This window comes from Notolabrus celidotus, chromosome 19 (genome assembly GCF_009762535.1).
Source record: "Notolabrus celidotus isolate fNotCel1 chromosome 19, fNotCel1.pri, whole genome shotgun sequence".
In the NCBI taxonomy this organism is placed as follows: Eukaryota; Metazoa; Chordata; class Actinopteri; order Labriformes; family Labridae; genus Notolabrus; species Notolabrus celidotus.
The window spans coordinates 4,064,088-4,084,457 of record NC_048290.1 but is presented as its reverse complement, the minus strand read 5'-3'; the positions used below and the strand labels follow the sequence as shown (position 1 = coordinate 4,084,457).

The window sequence follows — 20,370 nt, the reverse complement described above, 5'->3', positions numbered from 1 at the left end:
AATAAAGATCAGGGAGAGGTCACTGTATGTCTTCACTTCAAGCAGAAAATTAGCTCCTAACATCATAAACTGCTTACAAACTTGATCATGAGGGATGAAAATCTGAGGCTGAATTGTGATGTGAAGTATTTCTGAGCATGTGAAGGAAGGCTCTGCATCATAAGGCCTGACCTCACTGCTATGAAAAGCTGTCAGTGCAAGAATTCATGTGATGTAAGAACACAAACAAGAAGACATCTGATTAGTGGTAACATCCTGCATACTCCAGAACCTTGAATATTTTAATATTCAATAACGTCTTTGTTAAATCAAGGCTGCAGTGTTTTTTTTTATACTGGAGCATAAAGAGTCAGGAGCTTTTTGCACTTCATTATCAGCTCTTGTAAAAGTTGCCTGCCTTGTCACTATTGCTGCTGTGACATTGAAGCTCTGAGGGCTCTGGCTCCTGCTCAGGCTGCTCCTCAGCGATGTTGACAAAGAGATGAAGGATGTCTCCTCCTGCTTTGCTGCGGCATTGCAGACGTTCATACGCATGTGATCGTTGTGTGAGATCAAAGCGGTAACACAGTGACTGACTGACACTCTTTCTCACTCTCTCTGGTCTCTAGTTCCTCTCCTACATTAACGTCTTCTTATCTCCAGCAGTGCAGCAACAGACTCTCTGTTTCTGTCTTTGTTAAAGCTCATTGTAGCACCAAGCTTTTTATATTTGAGTCTTTATGAATTTATCCTTTCTGTAGTCTCTAATCTTCAAGAGGTCGTCTGAAAACGAAAGCGATGAACAATTTGAAATCACAGTTTTAAAACAACAGAGAGGAAAGCAAAGTAGACGGATCGAAAGCACTCAAGGTTTGACAATCAAAGTTTGTGGCTGAGATTTATCGATGGTCAGAGATTAGTATCCCGGTCTGTGCTGCAAATCAAAACACTGTCTTCTTCTGTGCCAAGAGTATTTCCTTGAAATCAAAATACACTTTCTATCACAGCCGGATCAATCTGATCAGACCCAGACAGTCCATGATGTGATCTTACTCTTTGTAATTCTTCATGAGGAGAATATTTCCTCTACTTTATAAATGCAGTGTGGGCAGAACTGATCTATCATTCTCATTTGTTCAGTAATAAAGTGCTACTCAGCTCCTCAAATGTTAAAGATGCACAAGCAATATTTGTACAAAGTTGAGTCATCTGCATACATGAATAAACTCGTCCTCTTTAACAGCATTCACTGAATCACACACACATCCCATTCTCAAAGTCTTGAGAGTGATAGTTATGTACTATTTACTAGAGTTGGACGGATATTGGACTTTGGAAATATGAACAAATACACAACACTTTGAAAGCGGGACAAAGTCAGTGATTACTGGAATGGCGGCTTGGACTAAAATAGACCTTTGCTGCATCATCGTGCACCAGTTTCCTACTCTTTCACTGTGAACTGGTCCTCAGAGGTCTACTTTACTGGAAACTTTACTATCTTTATGAATCAATTAAAAGGTTATTATACATTATTTCAACCAGCTGTAGTGCCAACCACAGTCTGCTCAGCTCTCACATCCTGATACATGTGACTGCAGTGCTGAGAGTGAAGTTGGAGCATGCTCTTCTGGAGTTTCTTCGACTACTTTCTGCATTATTTATTCTGTTGACAAAGTTTGCACTTAGATATTTTTTAATCCAAGATTGCCATCTCCTTGGTAAACTACTGAACAATCTCTCTCTGCTTCATTTGTGTCACAAGTAGTGTCTCTTCACCTGCTCTTCAGGTTAACAGAGATAGAGGGGGGCATTACAGTCATCATTACAACAAGGCCCATCAGGGAGGAGCTTATACATCCCACATCCTTTTACTGTTGATTGTGCTTTAAGCTGTTTTTGTTTATTTCTGTTGCTACATGAATAAGTACCTTTTAAGTCCTTCCAAAATAAAAGCACATTTGTTATCAACATGCAATAATGTTACTTAGAGGTAAAGCAGATAAAAGGCAAAATAAAAGCATCACAAAAATAGTTTTATGGCACAATTTCCTCTCTATCCTATCCTATCCTATCCTTTCATAGCATAGCTAAAGGCTGATTTATACTTCTGCGTCTCCCCTACGCAGCAGGGGCTGACGCGGACATGAGCCCCACATACTTGTGCGTCGGTGTGTCCGTGTCGCGCAGCAATTCTACGCCGAAACGCCTGAGGGCAGTGCGGTCTCTCTGATAGCCGGTCGCCTGCTTCCGGTCCCGCTACGATCTCTGTTGACTTTTCCACAGAGTTTCAGAGCGTGTTCTGTTAATCTACAGCTGATACATGTTGCTGTTTATCATGCAGACATGATTACATGAAGAATAGAGAGGAGGAGATGAAATACACGGCTGATGCGCGGCCGATGTCCGGGATCCCGGAAGTGTTGTAAATGCGGGAAAGACAAAGCCGCCGAGCGGACCAATCACAGAGCTTGCGGTCCGCGTCGGCTCTACGGGGAGTTACATTTTGGAGGAGGTGCACGTCAGCTACGTGCGTAGGCCTTGGCGTAGGTACGGGAGCTACAGACGCGGACCCCCGGCGTAGGCTACGCCGTTGATTCAATGCAGAAGTATAGATCAGCCTTAACAGAGAGTAAGAGGGACATTACAGACACCATTACAACAACATAAGACCTCAGGCCCCTCAAGGAGGAGCTAATACATCCAGTCATTTTAACAGTTGATTGTGCTTTAAGCTGTTTTTATTTTCTTCTGTCCCTACTTGAAAAAGCAGAAGTACCTTTTGCGTCCTTTCAAAATAAAAGCCCAGTTGTTATCAAATCATGGAATCAAGTTACTCAGGTGTAAAGCAGAAAGAAGGCAAAATGAAAGCATCACAGAAGTTATTTTATGGCACAATTTCCTCTCTACCGTATCGTATCGTAGCATGGGTTAAGTCTATTGTTTCAACCCTGTTCTGTTAGAATTTCTCTGTACATTACAGTTGTTGTTTAAGTCAAATCTGCAGGTAAATCTTGCAGCATAGCCTCCACTAGATTCAGTGTTGAAGCTCTGAAAGAAACCCAGCTTTGGTGTAGTTCCATTATGCACAGTATTGGACATTTTATTCAGTACCATCTTAAAAACCTGAGTTGCAATGCTTTCAGTTCTCTGAGGAGGTTATGTAACAGGATGTCATTGAGCCTCTGACCTTGAAGTGTATTCGTGCTCCGTGGGTATTATGTGTCTCCACTGACAGCCTCTCATTTGAAAGTGAAAACCCAGGACTAATCGAAACATCGCACACTGAAGCTGCTTTCATGTTGAAGTAGTTCATTTTTCTTTGAAGGTAAAAAAAACTGGGCCACAGCTATGAGTCAGTGTGTTGTCCATCACAGTGGCTCCCTGTTTGTCACAATCTTGTATTAATATGATCATAAAGCTCTCTGGAGTCTGAGCACAAATCCAGCTTTTTAGGTGACTCAACCAAGATGTTGTCTTGTTTGTACACGGTTATTATTTATTAAAGGCCCATAATGGGAGTTATAGCTGGTTATGAAACAGACATGCTGATTCTTTTATATGACCTAAAATGCAAACAAGACCATCAGAGAGAAGACTGATCTTTCTTTATACTTATTTTGATCTCTGCTGAGGGGAGGGGGTTTGTGGTGAAGTACAGGACTCTGCTGATAGGCTTTGTTTACATTCCCCACTGCAAAGACTCACAGTGAGTTATAAGATTGGATGTTAAAGACAGCATGATGGGAATTTTTTTGTTGAAAGAACACTACTTACACATGTAGAGGGCAAGAAAGCAGAGAGATAAGAGGAACTGCTTTGTCCATAGGGGGCGCCAGAATCAACGCAAAGCAAAAGTTCCTCACAGGAGCTTTAAGTTTAAATCTTTAGAGGGTGTTTAGGATTATCATATCAGAAATAATAAATAAATACATAAATACATTTTAAAAAGTAATACAAAAATAAATAAATAAATATATTTCAAAGATAGAAATAAGAAATAAAATGAAAAATAATAATACATTTGCTGTTAAAATAAGACAGGGTAATTGCCTTGTGTATATCTCTTTTGATTTCCTGCCGCACTACGCCTGTAGGCCGGCACTTTGTATGACATGTACAGACATGTAAAGACACATACAGTACTTTGTTTTAGATGGATGGGTTAATAAAAGTTAAGAGCCCTTTGAAATACCATGTGTAACAAAATATCTGAGACATTCAGTGTTCATATGATGTCCACACAGTGACCCTAAGGACCAGGATGGATTTGTTGAATGTAATCATTGCACTGTTTTTTTTATTCAACCAAAGGAAGTGCCAAAAGTGATATTTGTATTTAATGTAAGGACATTTTAATCGAGGTCTGTACTAGCTAGGCTAAAAGGTTTGTAAGGCAATAAACCAAAACACTTGAGGAAAATATTAAAACGGTTTTACAAACAAAAAGAGAAATTCTGCTCTTTTCTAAATCAAGTTTTTCTAAATTTAACACAAAATATACTGATACAGAGCATTTCTATTCACAGATAAATTGTTAGTATTCGTTTTTATGTTCATGTCTTACGTTATGGGTAAAGTGTAGAGAGGTGTTTCATCTGCAATAAAAATAAAGAGTCTGAACTTGTGTTTTGTGTCTTGTGAACTCCTGTCTTAGAATTTCTTGAATTGCTTCATGTTCCATTCATGTTATTTGATTAACACTGCATTTTACTCAGTGTACTAGTGATGACATGATGTTCAACTTTTGAAGCTTTAATGCAAAAGACTTGGTTTCCTAAGCAAGGCCAATATTGATATTTTTGTCATTTGAATCAAGGTCTGTACTAGCTAGGAAACACCAAATTTGAGGAAAATATTAACATGGTGTCACAAACAAAAAAATGAGAAATACCACTCTGATAAAATCTAATTCTGCTAAATTCTGACCAAAAATATACTGATACAGAACATTTCTATTTACTGATAAATGTCAGTATTCATTTTTCTGTTCACATTTTTGTGTGTTTAGTGTAGAGAGGTGTTTTAAAAGTTTCATCTTCAATAAAGATAAAGAATCTGAACTCATGGTTTTGCTTCTCATGAAGTCCTGTCTTAGAATATCTTGAATTGCTTCATGTTCCAGTCATGCAATTAGCTTACTCCACATTTATTTAATATACTAGTGATGACATCATGTTCAACTTTTAAAGCGTTGATGCAAGAGACTGAAGCCTCAGTTCCTCCTGCAAAATGATGAAGACCCTCACTGTTAGAGTTATGATGATTCATTCAAACAAGAGTCTTCTGCACTATGCACCTTCTGCAAGTATCAATACTGTACATAGAGTTAGTTTTAGCAGCTTGTATCATGTTTTTATGTTGATTGAAAAAAGCTAACATGTCATTGAAGCAGTCTGACATCAAAACTTGACATTTTACTTGCTTTAACAAATCAAATGTCTTCAGTCTTTTCTTTGTCCTGGGTCTAACATTTGACTTTTTGTTTCTCAGCTGCAGAACGAGCAACAGAAAAAGCCTGATAGGAAGCGGTCAGTCTTCAGGGTTACCACGACCTCACTCTCCTCTCTCATCTCTCACAGGTAAGAGTGTAAACGTACGCATTGTGTGCATGTCTCTTAATGCTTCTCCTCTTGTTTCCTCGCCTCAGTGTTTGAAACGTGCCTATACATGCATATAGAGGAGGAGCGTTGGAGCAGGAATGCAGACCATTGTGTTGTGCAAAATGAAGCAGTTTTGAAAACACCTCAAGAAAATGCAGCTCTGTTTCTATATCTTTAGTGTCAAGTCAAATGGTAGCTCTTATCTGGCACCTTTATATGTTAAACAATGAAAAGGGCAGTAGTGAAATTTAAGCACACTCTGAATCTTGAGTCCTGACCCTGACGATGCAGAGGCTTATCTGCAGCAGAAAGCACAGCGCTAAAGCAACCCCTCTCTCATCCTTTTTGGTAGTCGTGTCTGTCAGGTCAGCTCTGTGGTGTTTAGGTAATAATCTAACCCAACAGTTGCGAGTAGAAGGGCACTGATTGTGCTGCGTGAGGAAGTGTTGGCCTGCAGAGAGGAAATGCACAGGAGCAGAGGGAGGGCAGGCCTCATTTACCACAGGGCGTTTTATTTCCTGCTATTGGTCAGTGAAAAGCAGAGCTGCAGACTCTCAGGGTCTTGGACTGGAGTTCAACCCAAAACGAAGGAGCCCAGTTTTTTAAGATGGACTCAGAAAGTCAAACTGCTCCTGCTAATGAATGTGTTCAGCTGTCTGATTACTTAATACTCTGGCTCAGTCGTAATATGGGTGCCAAAGGTAAGAAAGAACATCCTTTACTTCTATTTGCATGAGTGATAGAACAAAGTGCAGGATCTGATACACCTGATGTGGAGTATCAAGGCCAATGTGCGTTCAGAAGATCCAACATTTATTCAGTGTTTCAGCAGCATTATCTTGCTCCATTATTCTTTGAATATTAAGTAGATAATCTGTCTCTTCATGTACAGGCTGACTCCCACAGGAAGAGGTTATCGTCTTTAAATGACTGTGATTCAGATTACACTGCAATTACATAGGTGACATTCATCACTACCAGGAGTCGCTGGCTCCTTTATTGTTCCTCATATGGGAAAAGAGGCCGTTGTGGTGATCACAGGAGGTGGTGATGGTTAATGAACTGTTTGGTCCCCTCCTCAGTGAGGGCTGTAATTACGTCTGATTAATGCCGGACCTTAGCTTGTTCTCACATTACGGTGGGGGGAAAACAAAAACTAATTGGTGCCATGCAGAAAACCCTTAGAGTAAAGCTTATAAGCATAAAGGTAATGTGTGGGGACATTATGAGGCTTCAGTTTTTAGGTAAAGAGAGGGGATCCTGTGGTGGTATTCAAAGCCCTCGTGTGGATGCAAAGACCTGATACAGTTCCTGAAAAGAATACATATCATAATGTCACTTTGCGCTAAAAGCAACAGGAACTTTAGTCCCAGGAACTACTTTCAGAAGAACTGAAGGGTTTCTTCTGTGCTCTAAAGCAGGGGCTCCCAAACTTTTCAGCAAGTGAAACGCTCTCATGATATATTAATGAGGAAACACTGGAGGTAAAATAAGACATTAAAACTCAACACAGGAAATTAAAATCACCAAAATAAAATACATTTCTAAGATAATAAAACATTAAAATAATAAAGCATTAAAAGAAAATAAGATGCTATACTTAGAATAGATAAATACATAAATTAGATACAATTAAATAAATACAAAGAGACTAAAATTTGAAATAAATAAAGTAAGGTGAAATAAAACTGTTCTAGGAATAAAACTCAGTTAAAAACAAGACGAAAAAGGTATGTCTTGAGTTTGCTTTTAAACTAAATTAACTTTTAAATTAAATGCTGCTCCTGATGCTTTTATTGTTGTTAACTAACCATAACTCTAAGCCTGACTTTAGGAGTCATTTAGCAACAAAGAAATGCAGAAAACCAATGAAAAAAATGCATATTTCCAAGGTATTATTTCAAATTCAACTACTGTTTTTTTAATATCTTTACAGTAATGGACCAAATATGAAATTTTAGATCTTGCAACCCCCAATTAGTGTCTTTGGGAACCCCTGGTTCAAAGTAGAGGTGGACTAATTAATCAGTCTGGTCGATAAATGGCATTTTGAAGCAATCTGTGTCGGTAAATCTGTTATCAAAAATAATGATTGTGCAGAAGAAGCGTCAAATGACACGCTTTCATGTGAGTGTGCAGGGAAATCTGAAGTACTACAGAGACAGTTCAGAACCAGCTCTGTGATAGATATCTGTAACTGGAGCTTCAGGCTTCATTCAGCCAACATACTCAGAGAAAGCCTGGGTATGTTGAACTCAGCAGTGTGACAAACATCTTTTCATGACTGACTATCCAGCCATCAGTGCAGACTTTCAGGCTTTGTTTGGGCTGCAAATTGAAACAGGAATCCTCTGTTATTACGTTGTATTTCTTGCAGGTTTCCTCTCCCTCTGTTTAAATTTCCTCTTCCTCCTTTCTTCGTGTGTCTCTTGCAGGAACGAGCCCCCAAGACAGCCCGAGAAATTTCTCTCCCAGTGCCTCTGCTCATTTCTCCTTTGCACGAAGGTATGAACAATCATGGATATTTACTCGATTTGCAGCAGAACGAATCATCCAGTGAGGACCAGAGGGAGATTTATTGGATACAGATTATTTAATTTGAACATTACATTCTCCCTGTCTGCACACGTCTTATACTCGGCTCATTGAGTCTATTTATTCCTTCAAAGCAGCTGCAGTAACATTTATTTTACTTCATTTCTCAGCGTATCATGTAATTATGTATTCTTATTATAATCCACAGTCATTGCCACAGAGCAGACAGGTAATTTCATTTGAGGTTTCCATTTGGCCTGATTGTCATAAACTGCACATGTGCACTTTATAGTTCACGACCCCCTTCATCAGTTCATCTCATTTTATCCACAAAGTTTCATTTTGCATCATTCTGGCATCTAATCTCAGTTCTACATTCAGTTGTTTTATTGTTTCATCGCTCCCCTGTGTAGTTGAACTAATAAGATCATTTGAAACAGTGTCCACGTTCATCTCTAACCGTGTAATCATCAGGGTTTTAGGAGTGTTTACATGTTACGAAGACAAACATGGAAATGAAGCATCTTGTTCTTGTGTCTGAAGACAGTTTTGCATATTTGTCTTTGAACAAAAAACACCAGGAAGCATCATAAATAACCCGACATGTTAGTCCTCAGTGCATTGTCTGTGAGTGGACTCCATGCAGAGCTTTGTGGTGGAGTGACGCTCTGTGTTTGTTGTCATGTGGCAGGACTGATGGCCGTCGCTGGTCGTTGGCCTCTCTTCCCTCCTCTGGATATGGAACCAACACGCCAAGCTCCACCGTCTCTGTAAGCATCAAACACTCACAACGTCCGACACAAGCCGTCGACATGATCCATTCTCAAAAAATCACAGCAGAGCAAGTAAGACAGAGCAAAGAAGTCAGTCTGTGGTCTGATTTACTGGACTCCCATTCGCAGGTTGATTTGATATGATGCATGGAAGGCAGGTTAATACTAAGGCAACACTTTGCTGAAGAGAAATAAAACACTGTCATGATTAGATTCAAGAAAATTAAGCTTAATGTGATCGTCTTAAATGTGTGTTTCTACATTTCTTCAACTCAATCAGATGAAGCTGTCCCTCCTTGTTGTTGAAAAGCCAGTCTTAATAAAACTTAAAGCCTCTGGGAGTGTGACATGGAATATTTAAAATTCATGGAGAATATCAAAATGTAATATATTATAAAGCATCAACAAAAATCTGAGCACACATGAAGAATCCAATCCACTTTATTTATATAAGAGAAAGAGAAAGTGCTGTACAGTAAGATCAAATAAGTTAAAACACACAGAACACAAAAACCTGTCAGAAAATAAAATTGAAAAAATAAAGGAATCATAATAAAATAAAACACTTTAAAAAATAGTTAAAAAAAACACAAAAAATGAAATAAGTAATACAAATTAAAATAAAAATTAAAATAAATTAGATAATGAAAAATAGAATAAAAACAATGTAAGAGCAAATAAAAATCCAACAATCATAATAAAACACTTAAAAAAATAGTTTAAAAAAACACAAAAAATATAATAAAAATTGTAATAAATAATAACAAATAGATTAAATAATGAGAAATATAATTTAAAAAAATGTAAGAGCAAATACAAATCCAACAATCATAAAAAAACACTTTAAAAATAGTTTAAAAAAATATAATACAAATTGAAATAAATAATAACAAATAGATTAAATAATGAAAAATATAATAAAAAAATGTAAGAGCAAATAAAAATCCAACAAAAGAACAGACAGAGACAGAGACCACACAACTCTCATGCTGGGTTAAAAGCCAAGGAGTAAAAAAATGTTTAAAGGCAGGATTTAAAATTCTTTAATGTTGGGGACAACATAAAGGACTGTGGTCTTAGGGACCACAAGAAGTTGCTGACCAGTAGACCTCAAACACCTCGCAGGAGTGTAAAGACGAGCAGGGAGCTAGGTATGAAGACAGATACAGGCAATACATGATTAGAATACAAGCTAACAGCAAAGGTGACAAAGAGAGGCGTTCACTGAGGTGTTAGGAGACGGACTGAGCACGTGCAGAGCAGGTTTGTTGAACATGTGTAAGTGTGACTTAGTGTTTTCTTTTTGATTGGTTAGATATTTATGGTGATAATATTTCATAAAATGATTAAAGTTCAGTTCTAATATTTATACATAAATAAGAGTTTGTACATATGACTTAACATATCAAAGGTAGAAGTATGAGGCTTTAACATGTAAGTAAATCTTCAGTCTTTTCTGTGTATAACGTGACTTTTTAAAGTCCCACATATCATAAAAAGATGTTCCAGGCGTCATAGTTCTCTGTAATGTTCAGATGAAGTCACCGTTTTCAGGAGCTGACAGCAGAGACTGTCTCACAGCCGGAGTCGAGTCAGATGTAAAAATATTCTGACAGCTCTGTTCATCAGCTGATTGCCTCTGAGCTGCCTCCAAGCTATCCGTCTGAAACTGACACGAGGTGATCACTTAATGCCGGAACAGTCGAGTCGCTCTCTCAGATTTTTCTGAGAAACAAGAAGAAGAAGGAACAGCTCGCTCCTCCACAGCTCCAACAGTTTCTTCTTGTTCCACGAAACCCGAGCGTGCCGACGCTTACAAGCACGTTAATGAAATCTGTTAACAGTTGAGTAAATTCACCGACGACAGATGACTCTTTAACTGGAAAATCAATGACTGCACACTTTAACCAGAACTCCCTGCAGGCTGTGAATATGTGGTTAATTATATAAAAGTTAATAAATAAAAATGCAGCTCTTGCAGGCTTTACAATATACAAACCATAAATTATTCAAGATGAATTAAAAGCGTGTTAAAAAGAGTTAAACAAGGAAGGAAGTTATTAAAAGGAAATCTGTTTAAGTCAGCGTGGAAATGTACGGACGCCTGAAGCAGACATGCATGCACACGTTTTATTTAACACATTGTTCTCAGGATCTTTACTTCTCTGATTATCTGGAGACAAGAATGAGGATCTGACTGTAACGTCAGGTGATCAGAACTCAAATCCCCAGAGAAGCACTTACTGATCACGCCATGAATAATCTGAGATCTGGAGGAAACGACTGGAATCACTTACTTTTAGGGGATAAATGTCATATATGAAATGAGAGGATGAATGTTCACTCAGGGCCTCCGTACAAAGAAACAGTTGGGATCTGGTTTTGTTGAAGACTGGTTGTTTACTAGAGAGTCTGAATATTTGTTTGATGACGGAGAGAAAAAAATGTAAGAGAGGAAAAGAGATACACAAATTAACTACACACTAAACCACAAGTTCACACACACACACTCTCTCTGTCTGCCTCTTCAACCTCTCTATTACTCTTTCTTCCTCTCTCCCTCTATCACTTTCTCTCTCTCTCTTCCTGTCTCTCTCTCTTTGTCTCACTTTTTCTCATCTCTCTCTCCTCTCTCTATATGTCTCTTTGTTATACATCTCTTTTTTCTCCATTCTCTTGCTTTCTCTTTCTCTTGTCTCTCTGTCCTATACTTTCTTTTTATGTCTCTCTCAATTATCCCTCTCTCTCTCTTTTTCTTTTTTCTTACTCTGTGTCTCTCTGCCCCTTACCCTTTTATCATTTTCTTTCTCCCATCTATCATTCTCTTTCATCCCCTTTCTCTAACTCTTTCTTTCTATCTCTGTTTGCTCTCTTTGTGCCCCCTTTCTCTCTCTCCTTTCTGTCATTCTTGATCTTCTGTGCTCTTTCTGTCTGTCTCTTTCTATCTATCTATCTATCTATCTATCTATCTATCTATCTATCTATCTATCTATCTATCTATCTATCTATCTCTCTCTCTCTCTCTCTCTGTCCGTCCGTCCGTCCGTCCGTCCGTCCGTCCGTCCGTCCGTCCGTCCGTCCGTCCGTCCGTCCGTCCGTCCGTCCGTCCGTCCGTCCGTCCGTCCAACCATCCATCCATCCATCCATCCATCCATCCATCCATCCATCCATCCATCCCCCTCTCTCTCTCTATCTATCTATCTATCTATCTATCTATCTATCTATCTATCTATCTATCTATCTATCTATCTATCTATCTATCTATCTATCTCTCTCTCTCTCTCTCTCTCTCTCTCTCTCTCTCTCTCTATCTCTCTATCTATTCAGTTTCAGTCTCCCATTCTTTTTCTTTCTCTTTCTCTTTCTCTCTTTCTCTTATTCACTCTATTTCTCTCTCCCTTACCTTTTATCCCTTTATTTCCCCCTTCTATCACTGTCCCCCCCCCCCCCTCCCTCTCTATTTCTCTAACTCTTTCTCTCTTTCTCTCTGTGTCCCTTATTTCTCTCTTCTTTCTTTGTATCTCTCACTCTTTCTGTCATTCTCTCTCTTCCATTCTCTATCTATATAATCTCTCCTTCTTTCTCTCGTTCTCTGGCTTTCTCTTTCTCTTTTATCTCTCTCAATTATCCCTCTCTCACTATCTCTTACTCTATTTCTCTCTCCCTTACCGTTTATCCTTTTACTTCTCTCTATCAATCACTGTCATTCTCTTCCCCTGCTCTCTATTTCTCTACCTCTGTCTTTCTATCACTTTCATTTCTCTCTTGCTCTCTCTCTCTGTGTCCCTCATTTCTTCTTCTTTGTATCTCTCACTCTTTGTCATTCTTTCTCTTCAGTCAGAAACTGTAAACACGTTTAAATGTTGTGGTTTTATTTATTTAATGTAGTAAACAAAGTCATGCAAACCTGAGGGAGCAGCTAGCCTGTCTCTGTCTCAATAAAACAAACACCAGCACCTCTGAAATCTCTCAGCCAATCACAGCACAGCAGGGCGGGACAGGGCAGCGCTCTAACTGCTGCCATGACGAAAAAGTTGTCTGTTAGCATGCTCATTTTTTTATCCATTAAAAAAATGGTGGTCTTTTTTTTTCTTTTCATGTTGAATATATATGTGTTTCATTTCCAGTCATCCTGTTCATCACAGGAGAAGCTGCACCAGCTGCCCTTCCAGCCCACGCCTGATGAACTGCACTTCCTCTCCAAGCACTTCTGCACCGAGAGCATCTCCGGGGACGAATGCCGCAGAGCCACGGCCATGCGACCCCGCTCACGCAGTCTCAGGTACCGGTCCCACCTGGACTCTTGAACACTATCCTCACCTGGTCAGACTTACAATGAGTTGCTGACTTGACTCCCTTTTGGTTTTTCAGCCCTGGAAGATCTCCGTCGTGTTACGACCATGAGATTATCATGATGAATCACGTGTACAAGGAGCGCTTTCCTAAGGTAATGACTCATGATCGGTCTGCTGCATTAGTGTCTGCTCGTTAATTATCTCCTGCATTTCAAAACACACACCTCCCTTTCCTCTCTCTCTCTCTCTCTCTCTCTCTCTCTCTCTGCAGGCCACAGCTCAGATGGAGGACAGGATTCAGGACATCATCCGCAGCAGCTCTCCGGAGAGCGTCCTCCCTCTGGCAGATGGCGTGCTCGGCTTTGCCCACCACCAGATAATTGAGCTGGCCCGTGACTGTCTGGAGAAGAGCCGACTCGGACTCATCACCTCCAGCTACTTCTGCGAGCTCACTGATAAGCTGGAGAGGCTCGTTCAGGAGGTGAATGAGTTGTCAGAAATCAATGCATTGTTTGCAGAGACGATACACTGAAACATTTTTATACAGAAACTGTCATAAAAAAGATCTTTTGAGCTGTTTTTGCTCAGTTTTAGTTTTTGCTTTTCAATGCAAATCTCAAATCTTATCACCATGTAATGTTTTATTTCAAGAAGCTTATCAAACACATGATCGCTGCAGCACTGATAGCTCTTTTAACTCATCTTAATCAATTCAATTCTTAATTTTTGCTCCTAATATCTCAAAACAAGAAGTCATATCTTGACTCATCAGGTGAATTTGGCCTATGTGAATTGTAATGACATGTTTTGACTTGAAGTTAGACTTAAACATCTAGATAAGATGTGAGTTTTTAAGGTGCACAACAACAGGAACTCTCTAAGTGTCTGAAAAACATCCAGTGATCTCCACAGTGGGTTCCACATCAATGGTCATGAGACATCTTCTATAGAGAAACGTGGACAAAGACTGGAATACTTGTGTTCAGTTGTTTGACCTGGTCTGCAACTGTAAAACCATTTGTGTTAGGTGTTAATACTAAAAGTCAGACAGGAGGCCCAAACATTGATGTTTCAATGACCTCAAACATGCATGCTCTGATTTCTATGCTGTATAACCCGAACGATTAGAAACACTCAGTATGATTTGAAGATATTTCCAGAATACAAACATTTAGGATCACATGAGAGTCACAGAACATGTTGTAATCTTTCCATAAATGTTGCTATGTAATGTACAAACTTTGAACTGTGATGTTTTCTGTGCAGTCCACAGAGAGATCAGAGAGCGAGGAAGTGAACTTCATCAGAGAGCTCGTGAAGAAGATCCTCATCGTGATTGCTCGACCCGCTCGACTGCTTGAATGTCTGGTATGTTTCGTATCTGTTAGCAGCAACGTTATCGTAGCTTTGAAAGTTTTTGTTTTGTGAAATGTGGTTATGTTTCAGTCTTTTTAAGCTTTTTATTTTGGGCTTTATTTAAGGGACAGGACAGCAGATAGAGCAGCAAACTTGGAGGAGAGAGAAGGGAATGACAGGGCTTGTAATCAAATCCGGCACGCCCGCTTCGAGGACTGAAGCCTCTATATGAGGGGCGTGCAATTAAACCGCAAAGCCAAACCAGCGCCCCTTAAATCATTTTAAATCAGATCTTATGCACGTCTTGTAATTAAGTCAAACTTCAATAGTCATGACTTTCACAAACTTTCAAACTTCTCAGAGGCCTTAAAAAAAAGGAGTCGTGTGAGTGTAATCCAGGGTAAATGGGAGATGCTGATATGTTGTTAAACCGTGCATACTCTCTTCTTGAACGTCCCTCATAGCTGCATAATTATGTACTAAAGTGGTCTCTTACATCTGCAGGAGTTTGACCCGGAAGAGTTTTACCACCTCCTGGAGGCTGCTGAGGGACACGCTAAAGAGGGTCAGGGCATCAAGACGGACATCCCGCGTTACATCATCAGCCAGCTGGGACTCACCAGAGATCCTCTGGAAGGTACAGGAAGGACGCAGTTCATGGTCATAATCAGGGGTTATAAATGCAAACAATGAGACTCACAACATACAGGACAGGAAAGTGAGCTTGTGCCACCGTTAGCTCATTCCAGACCGGGTATTTTTGGCATCTCGAGGGCTGCAAACATTCCTCCAGGCCTTTTCTATAAGGTTTGTCAATAATAGAGTGTTTGTGCATTCATGGCAACCCTCCCTCCTTAATAATAGGTTGGCCATGCATTAAGTGAGATGTATGGAGGCCATTGTGTTGCAGATGATGAGGAATGAAATGCACCATATGCATACACTGATAATGAACGTCTGACCTCATGCTCAGGCTGGGACACTCATATGCTGTTATATTGTTTTTCCTTAGTTTACATTGTTTGGGTTTTGCTTCATTATTTGTTCCAAAAAAAGACAATAGATAGTGAGCATCCATAAAAACATTAGGCCGTATACTAGCTGAGGGTAGGAGATGACGTGCAGCTGTAGTTTCTCCCTAAACACTCCCTCCTTTGGGACATATTTTGAACCTACTCTGGGGATTTTTTCAAACTGGTTATGATGCCTGATGACTCTTAACAACTTCCAAAAGCAGACCAGACCATCAGGAATATGTCACAAAATTCTTAGAGGTCAATGTGTTTGACTGAGACAAGAAGCAGGGTGACATTTGTGTCAAAACACGACTAATTCAGGGATAAGGAAGATCAAGAGAGATGCTATTTTGTCCACAGGGGGCGCCAAAGTCAATACAAACAGCTAATGTTAGTATTCACCCACTTCTTGGCTTTCATGCTGTTACTTACAGTTTCTTAGGAGAGGTGGAGGCGGCTGTGACTCAATGAGAGAGACAGTCTTATGGCGTGAAATCGCTGACAAAATTATCGCACAAGCAGATGTGGAACCTGCATGCAAATCATAGAGACCATGCAGAAAAAAAGTCATTGTGAGCGCTTACACATCACTCACATGCAACATTTCTCTGCTCAAGAGAGCAAATTTTCAGCCTGTGAGAGGAAAGCTACCTTTTAGAGCGCTTGCAGAAGTGAAGTGAGCGCTTTCAGATTGAATCTGCGCGTGCAGCTGTTTTTCCCTCCCGTTCGCACTCGAGTATATTTTAGTTTTGTCAGTCTGGGGGCGGGCACAATGGATGTGCACAGTCATGATGGTGTCTGAGTGTGATTGGCTGCAGGGACAGAGTCCTTGTGTTTTCTGATTTGACCGTTTTTCTTTCTTTGCACCACGTTTGTTGTTATCGTCCGTTTCATGCACATGGACATGGGTCGCTGCTATTTACGGGCTCCTTGGCTAATCTTCCAAGATCGACATCGAGCTAATGGAGCTAGGATAGCATTCCCAGATTGTGTGAATACATATGAATGGAGTTATTTACTGATGGTCCGGTACTGTCTCATCTCGTGTGGGTGAATGTGATGAGCAGTGATGAAACAATTTGAGTGGTCAGAAAAATTAGAAAAGCGTTGTTTAAGTTTATTTAAGTATGTCAATATTGGTTAGCTCCATAGACTGTGTAAATAATGGATAATAATCTGTGTCTGAAGCCAATCGTTGGTGGCAGTACCGGGCTGTAAACACGTTTATTTCTGCTGTGAAGATCGGCTTTTTTGAATTTGTGTGTATGTGGTTTCTGGTACTTTTGGAGCCAGCCTCAAGTGGACACTTGATGAACTGCAGTTTTTAACACTTCCATATTGGCTTCAATTCTCACGGACTGAGGTTGCCGCTTGGTTAGCTCATAGATTTTTAGCTGGACCTCATGGAGGACATTTGTTATTTAACACTAAAATTAACTTTTGAGCCTCAAACTTGTCCTTAAAATGTCCCTCTTCGTTGTCTCTTCAGTTACTGATCCACTCTGAAGGGTTGAACTGAAACAAAAAAATCTAATGTCCTTTGTTGAGATTGTTTGTGAACATTGAAAACAGCATAACAACATTATAGCAGCGTTTGAGCTTCCCACTCTGGGCATGGTGTCAAAAAAAAATGTCCATGAATGTGAATGTGGTGAATTAAGCTGTGGGGGCAAGTTTGAAACAAAGATACTCTTGACTAATGTCCTGAACAGACTGTCTTTCTAATGACCCTCGGTCTCTCCAGATTCACTAACAAACAACATTCATTATGACTAATTAGAAAGGAATGGCCTCCCCGCAGACCGTGCCCAGATCCACACAGGCCGCTCCGTCAGCCGATCCCTCCGTTCATTTCCCTCGAGTGTCTCCCGCGTTCGGTTCGCCCGGTGCCTCGTGTGCCTGAAGCAAAGCCTACCAGAAAGGACAGATGTTAAATAGCAGAGGAAATGTGTTTACAGGGCCTCTGGAGACGAGACAAACACCCCCCTGTGAAATCACACACATGGACTCTGGTGTGGTTTCACACAAACACACAGCAGAGGAAAAAAAACACAGTCAAGATGCAAGGTGGTTCATAATGAGCTCTTGTTCTGGAGTGGTGATTTTCAAAATGGGTGTTAGACGTGTTTGTGTTGCCACATCTGATTTCCACCTCATTTATTTTCAATACGCATTATCTCAGAGTCAGCACCTCCAACATAATAGGTGAATAAAAGCTGAAACTGCTGCTGTGTCCTTTCTTTAAAGGTCCTGGTTTCTCAGCGCTAGTGTTAGCTTTGTTCCTGAAAGTGCCCTGCAGAACATCTTTACAGGTTTCACTTTAAAATTATAGATTCAGATCATATCATACAAGACTGCAGTTTAATACAGCTTCGGTAACATGTATGCATCTTAAATCAAAGACAACAAGCCTAACTGAAAAGAAGACATGTGGACTGGTGCTGACTTTGACTCATCAAGTATGACGGCTGATATGGTGCACATTTAGAGCTTTATATTGCTGAAAAAACAACATGGTGGCATCATTTTTAAATCATTCAAAGCATTGTTTTCTGCGTTTTATTCTCTGCTTTTAAGATTTTTTGGGGAAACATGTAACAACATCAATATATCTGAATTGGGCCCGTATTGGCCTGATGATATCAGCCACATAAATATCTGTCGAGATCTGATTTATAGCCGATATAGAACAACAAAGCACCAACAAAGTATGCTAAGATAAATAGGAAAATGTATCCCTCTCTTCACATAATAGATCAAATAGTAACACTTGTTATGGAAGTCTGATGCTGTGCCTTCATTTGAGATGTGGCTGAGAGAGCTGGGTGAGATCCTGCATTTGGAAAAGCTTAAGGCATTTTTCCACCGCAGGAACTTTCCCCCTGAATGATGTGCGTTTCCACCAGAGGAACCAGGGTCTAAATTTAGCTCAGGGGTAGATAATCTCCCCCCTGAAAAGCCCCTGCTTAGGGAGGTAGTACTTTTCAATGGTCCTGGGACTTTCGGTTGAACGTAACAGTGTTTGTGGAGTTTACACAGTTGTTGAAACACAGAGGGAGTTCCTGAGAATGCATACTAATTTAGTTTTTTATTAAGATTTCAAAAAAATATTCCATATACTTTTTTTTTTTTTCCATACGTCACTGGATTTAGCAGCTTGTAACAGTAGTCTTCTCTCAGCCCACCGTGAATGCGTCTCTCCCGGTGTTCCGGTTTTAAAAGTGACCCTGTAAACTGGAGACCTTCAGCTGAACGTGTCAGTGTTTGTGGAGTTTACACAGCTGCTGAAACACAGAGGGAGTTCCTGAGAATGCAAACTAGTTTAGTTTTTATTAAGATTTCAAAATATCCTCATCAGATATTTAATGATCGTCTAAAGACGTTTATGAGGGATGCATCCGGCTGAGAGTCTCCAGTTAACAGGGTCGCTGTTTAAACCAAAACACCAGCCGATCTCTGCCACGGCTTTTTGAGTTCAAAAGGATTTTAAAGCCGTGTTGAAACGTCTTTGCTACTCGCGCTTATCTCCTCTCACGTGTTGATTCATTCTTTGCTTTTTCCATGTTTTTAACTGCAGGCGCAAAATTTTCACTTTTTTTCATGTTTTTCTGCTTTTGGAGCACAATTTTAAATTTGAGGAAAAAAATTTTTTGACAGGCTCCGGATCAACTTTTTTCTAAAAAAAAAATTTTTTCAACTGTGTTTTCAAAACTTTGTTTTCAATTTTTTTTTTTCGAAATTTTTGTTTTTCGAAAAAAAAAATTCAAAAAAAAATTTCAAAAATTTTTTGTTTCAATTTTTATTTTTCAAATTTTTATTTATTTTTTCAAAAAATTTACATTTTTTTTTTTTTTTTTTCGAAATTGTTTTCCCTCAAATTTTTCCGAAATCCATTCACACTGTTTTTTTTTCCATCTGTGATGAATGGCATTCGTCTTTGTGTTACTTCCCTCTACTGGTCTGGTGGTGTAGCGCATTTACTTTTTTTTCTCCATAAGTCACTGGCCTGATTTGCACAATCTACCCGGGACTTCAGCCTGCGGTCGAAACGCAGACAACAATGGGGACACAGGAACCTTTTAGTTACGGGGAAAGTAGTTCTGGGGGCTAAAGGCTCCTGGAACTCTTGGTCGAAATGCACCTTTAGATTCAAGATTGCAGGAAGGATCAGAGTGTTTGATAAGGCATGGGGACCAGTGCTGAGATATTTAAGGGGTCTAGGGGAGAATGTTGTTGTGGGATGAGAGATTAACAAGAATAATCCTGTATCACTGATGGCTGTGTTCTACCTGTTTTAGATTTAATGTCTTGAATTTTATTTATTTATATTTATTTTTAGCCTCTAACAAGAGTCTTGATTATATGATATATGTTGTTGTATGAAAATGGAAAAATATGATTGCTTGAAATGAAAATATTCTTAAAAATATATATATATACATATAAATAGTAAAACTTTAAATTCACCTGCAGTATCTTCTTCTCCTTTTTCTTAATTTCCTCTCTTTTCTCTGCAGAAATCGCTCAGCTGACCAGCTGTGACAGCGGGATTGCAGAAACCCCAGAAACAGATGACTCAGTAAGCACTCACAACCTGATTACTCTATTGATCTACTCTTATCTGTACCGCAGGTCTACGCACAAAGTATAGATTTTATCTTCTTGATTTGTTTTGAGTATTTATTCATCTTCTTCTCTCCTCAAGTCTCACAGCCTCAGCACGGCGCTGCGGTGCCGGCGTAAACCCTGTGAGCTGGACTTTGAGATGACGAAACTGATCAGCAATGGTGCCTACGGGTGAGGACAACTCAAC

General features: G+C 39.6%; 1 protein-coding gene across 4 annotated transcripts in view; it reads left to right on the top strand.

Annotated features, from left to right (window-relative positions):
• mast4 (microtubule associated serine/threonine kinase family member 4) overlaps nt 1–20,370 on the top strand; it is a 165,151-nt gene that overhangs the window by 121,373 nt on the left and 23,408 nt on the right. For 3 of the 4 annotated variants that reach the window (XM_034710235.1, XM_034710238.1, XM_034710239.1), the window contains 10 exons: nt 5,473–5,561; nt 8,018–8,087; nt 8,809–8,887; nt 13,018–13,172; nt 13,262–13,337; nt 13,457–13,666; nt 14,452–14,553; nt 15,046–15,178; nt 20,075–20,136; nt 20,263–20,354. In XM_034710235.1, coding sequence (XP_034566126.1) covers nt 5,473–5,561; nt 8,018–8,087; nt 8,809–8,887; nt 13,018–13,172; nt 13,262–13,337; nt 13,457–13,666; nt 14,452–14,553; nt 15,046–15,178; nt 20,075–20,136; nt 20,263–20,354 — 1,068 coding nt within the window. The remainder of the gene's footprint in view (nt 1–5,472; nt 5,562–8,017; nt 8,088–8,808; nt 8,888–13,017; nt 13,173–13,261; nt 13,338–13,456; nt 13,667–14,451; nt 14,554–15,045; nt 15,179–20,074; nt 20,137–20,262; nt 20,355–20,370) is intronic. The other variant, XM_034710237.1, reaches the window with a different exon arrangement.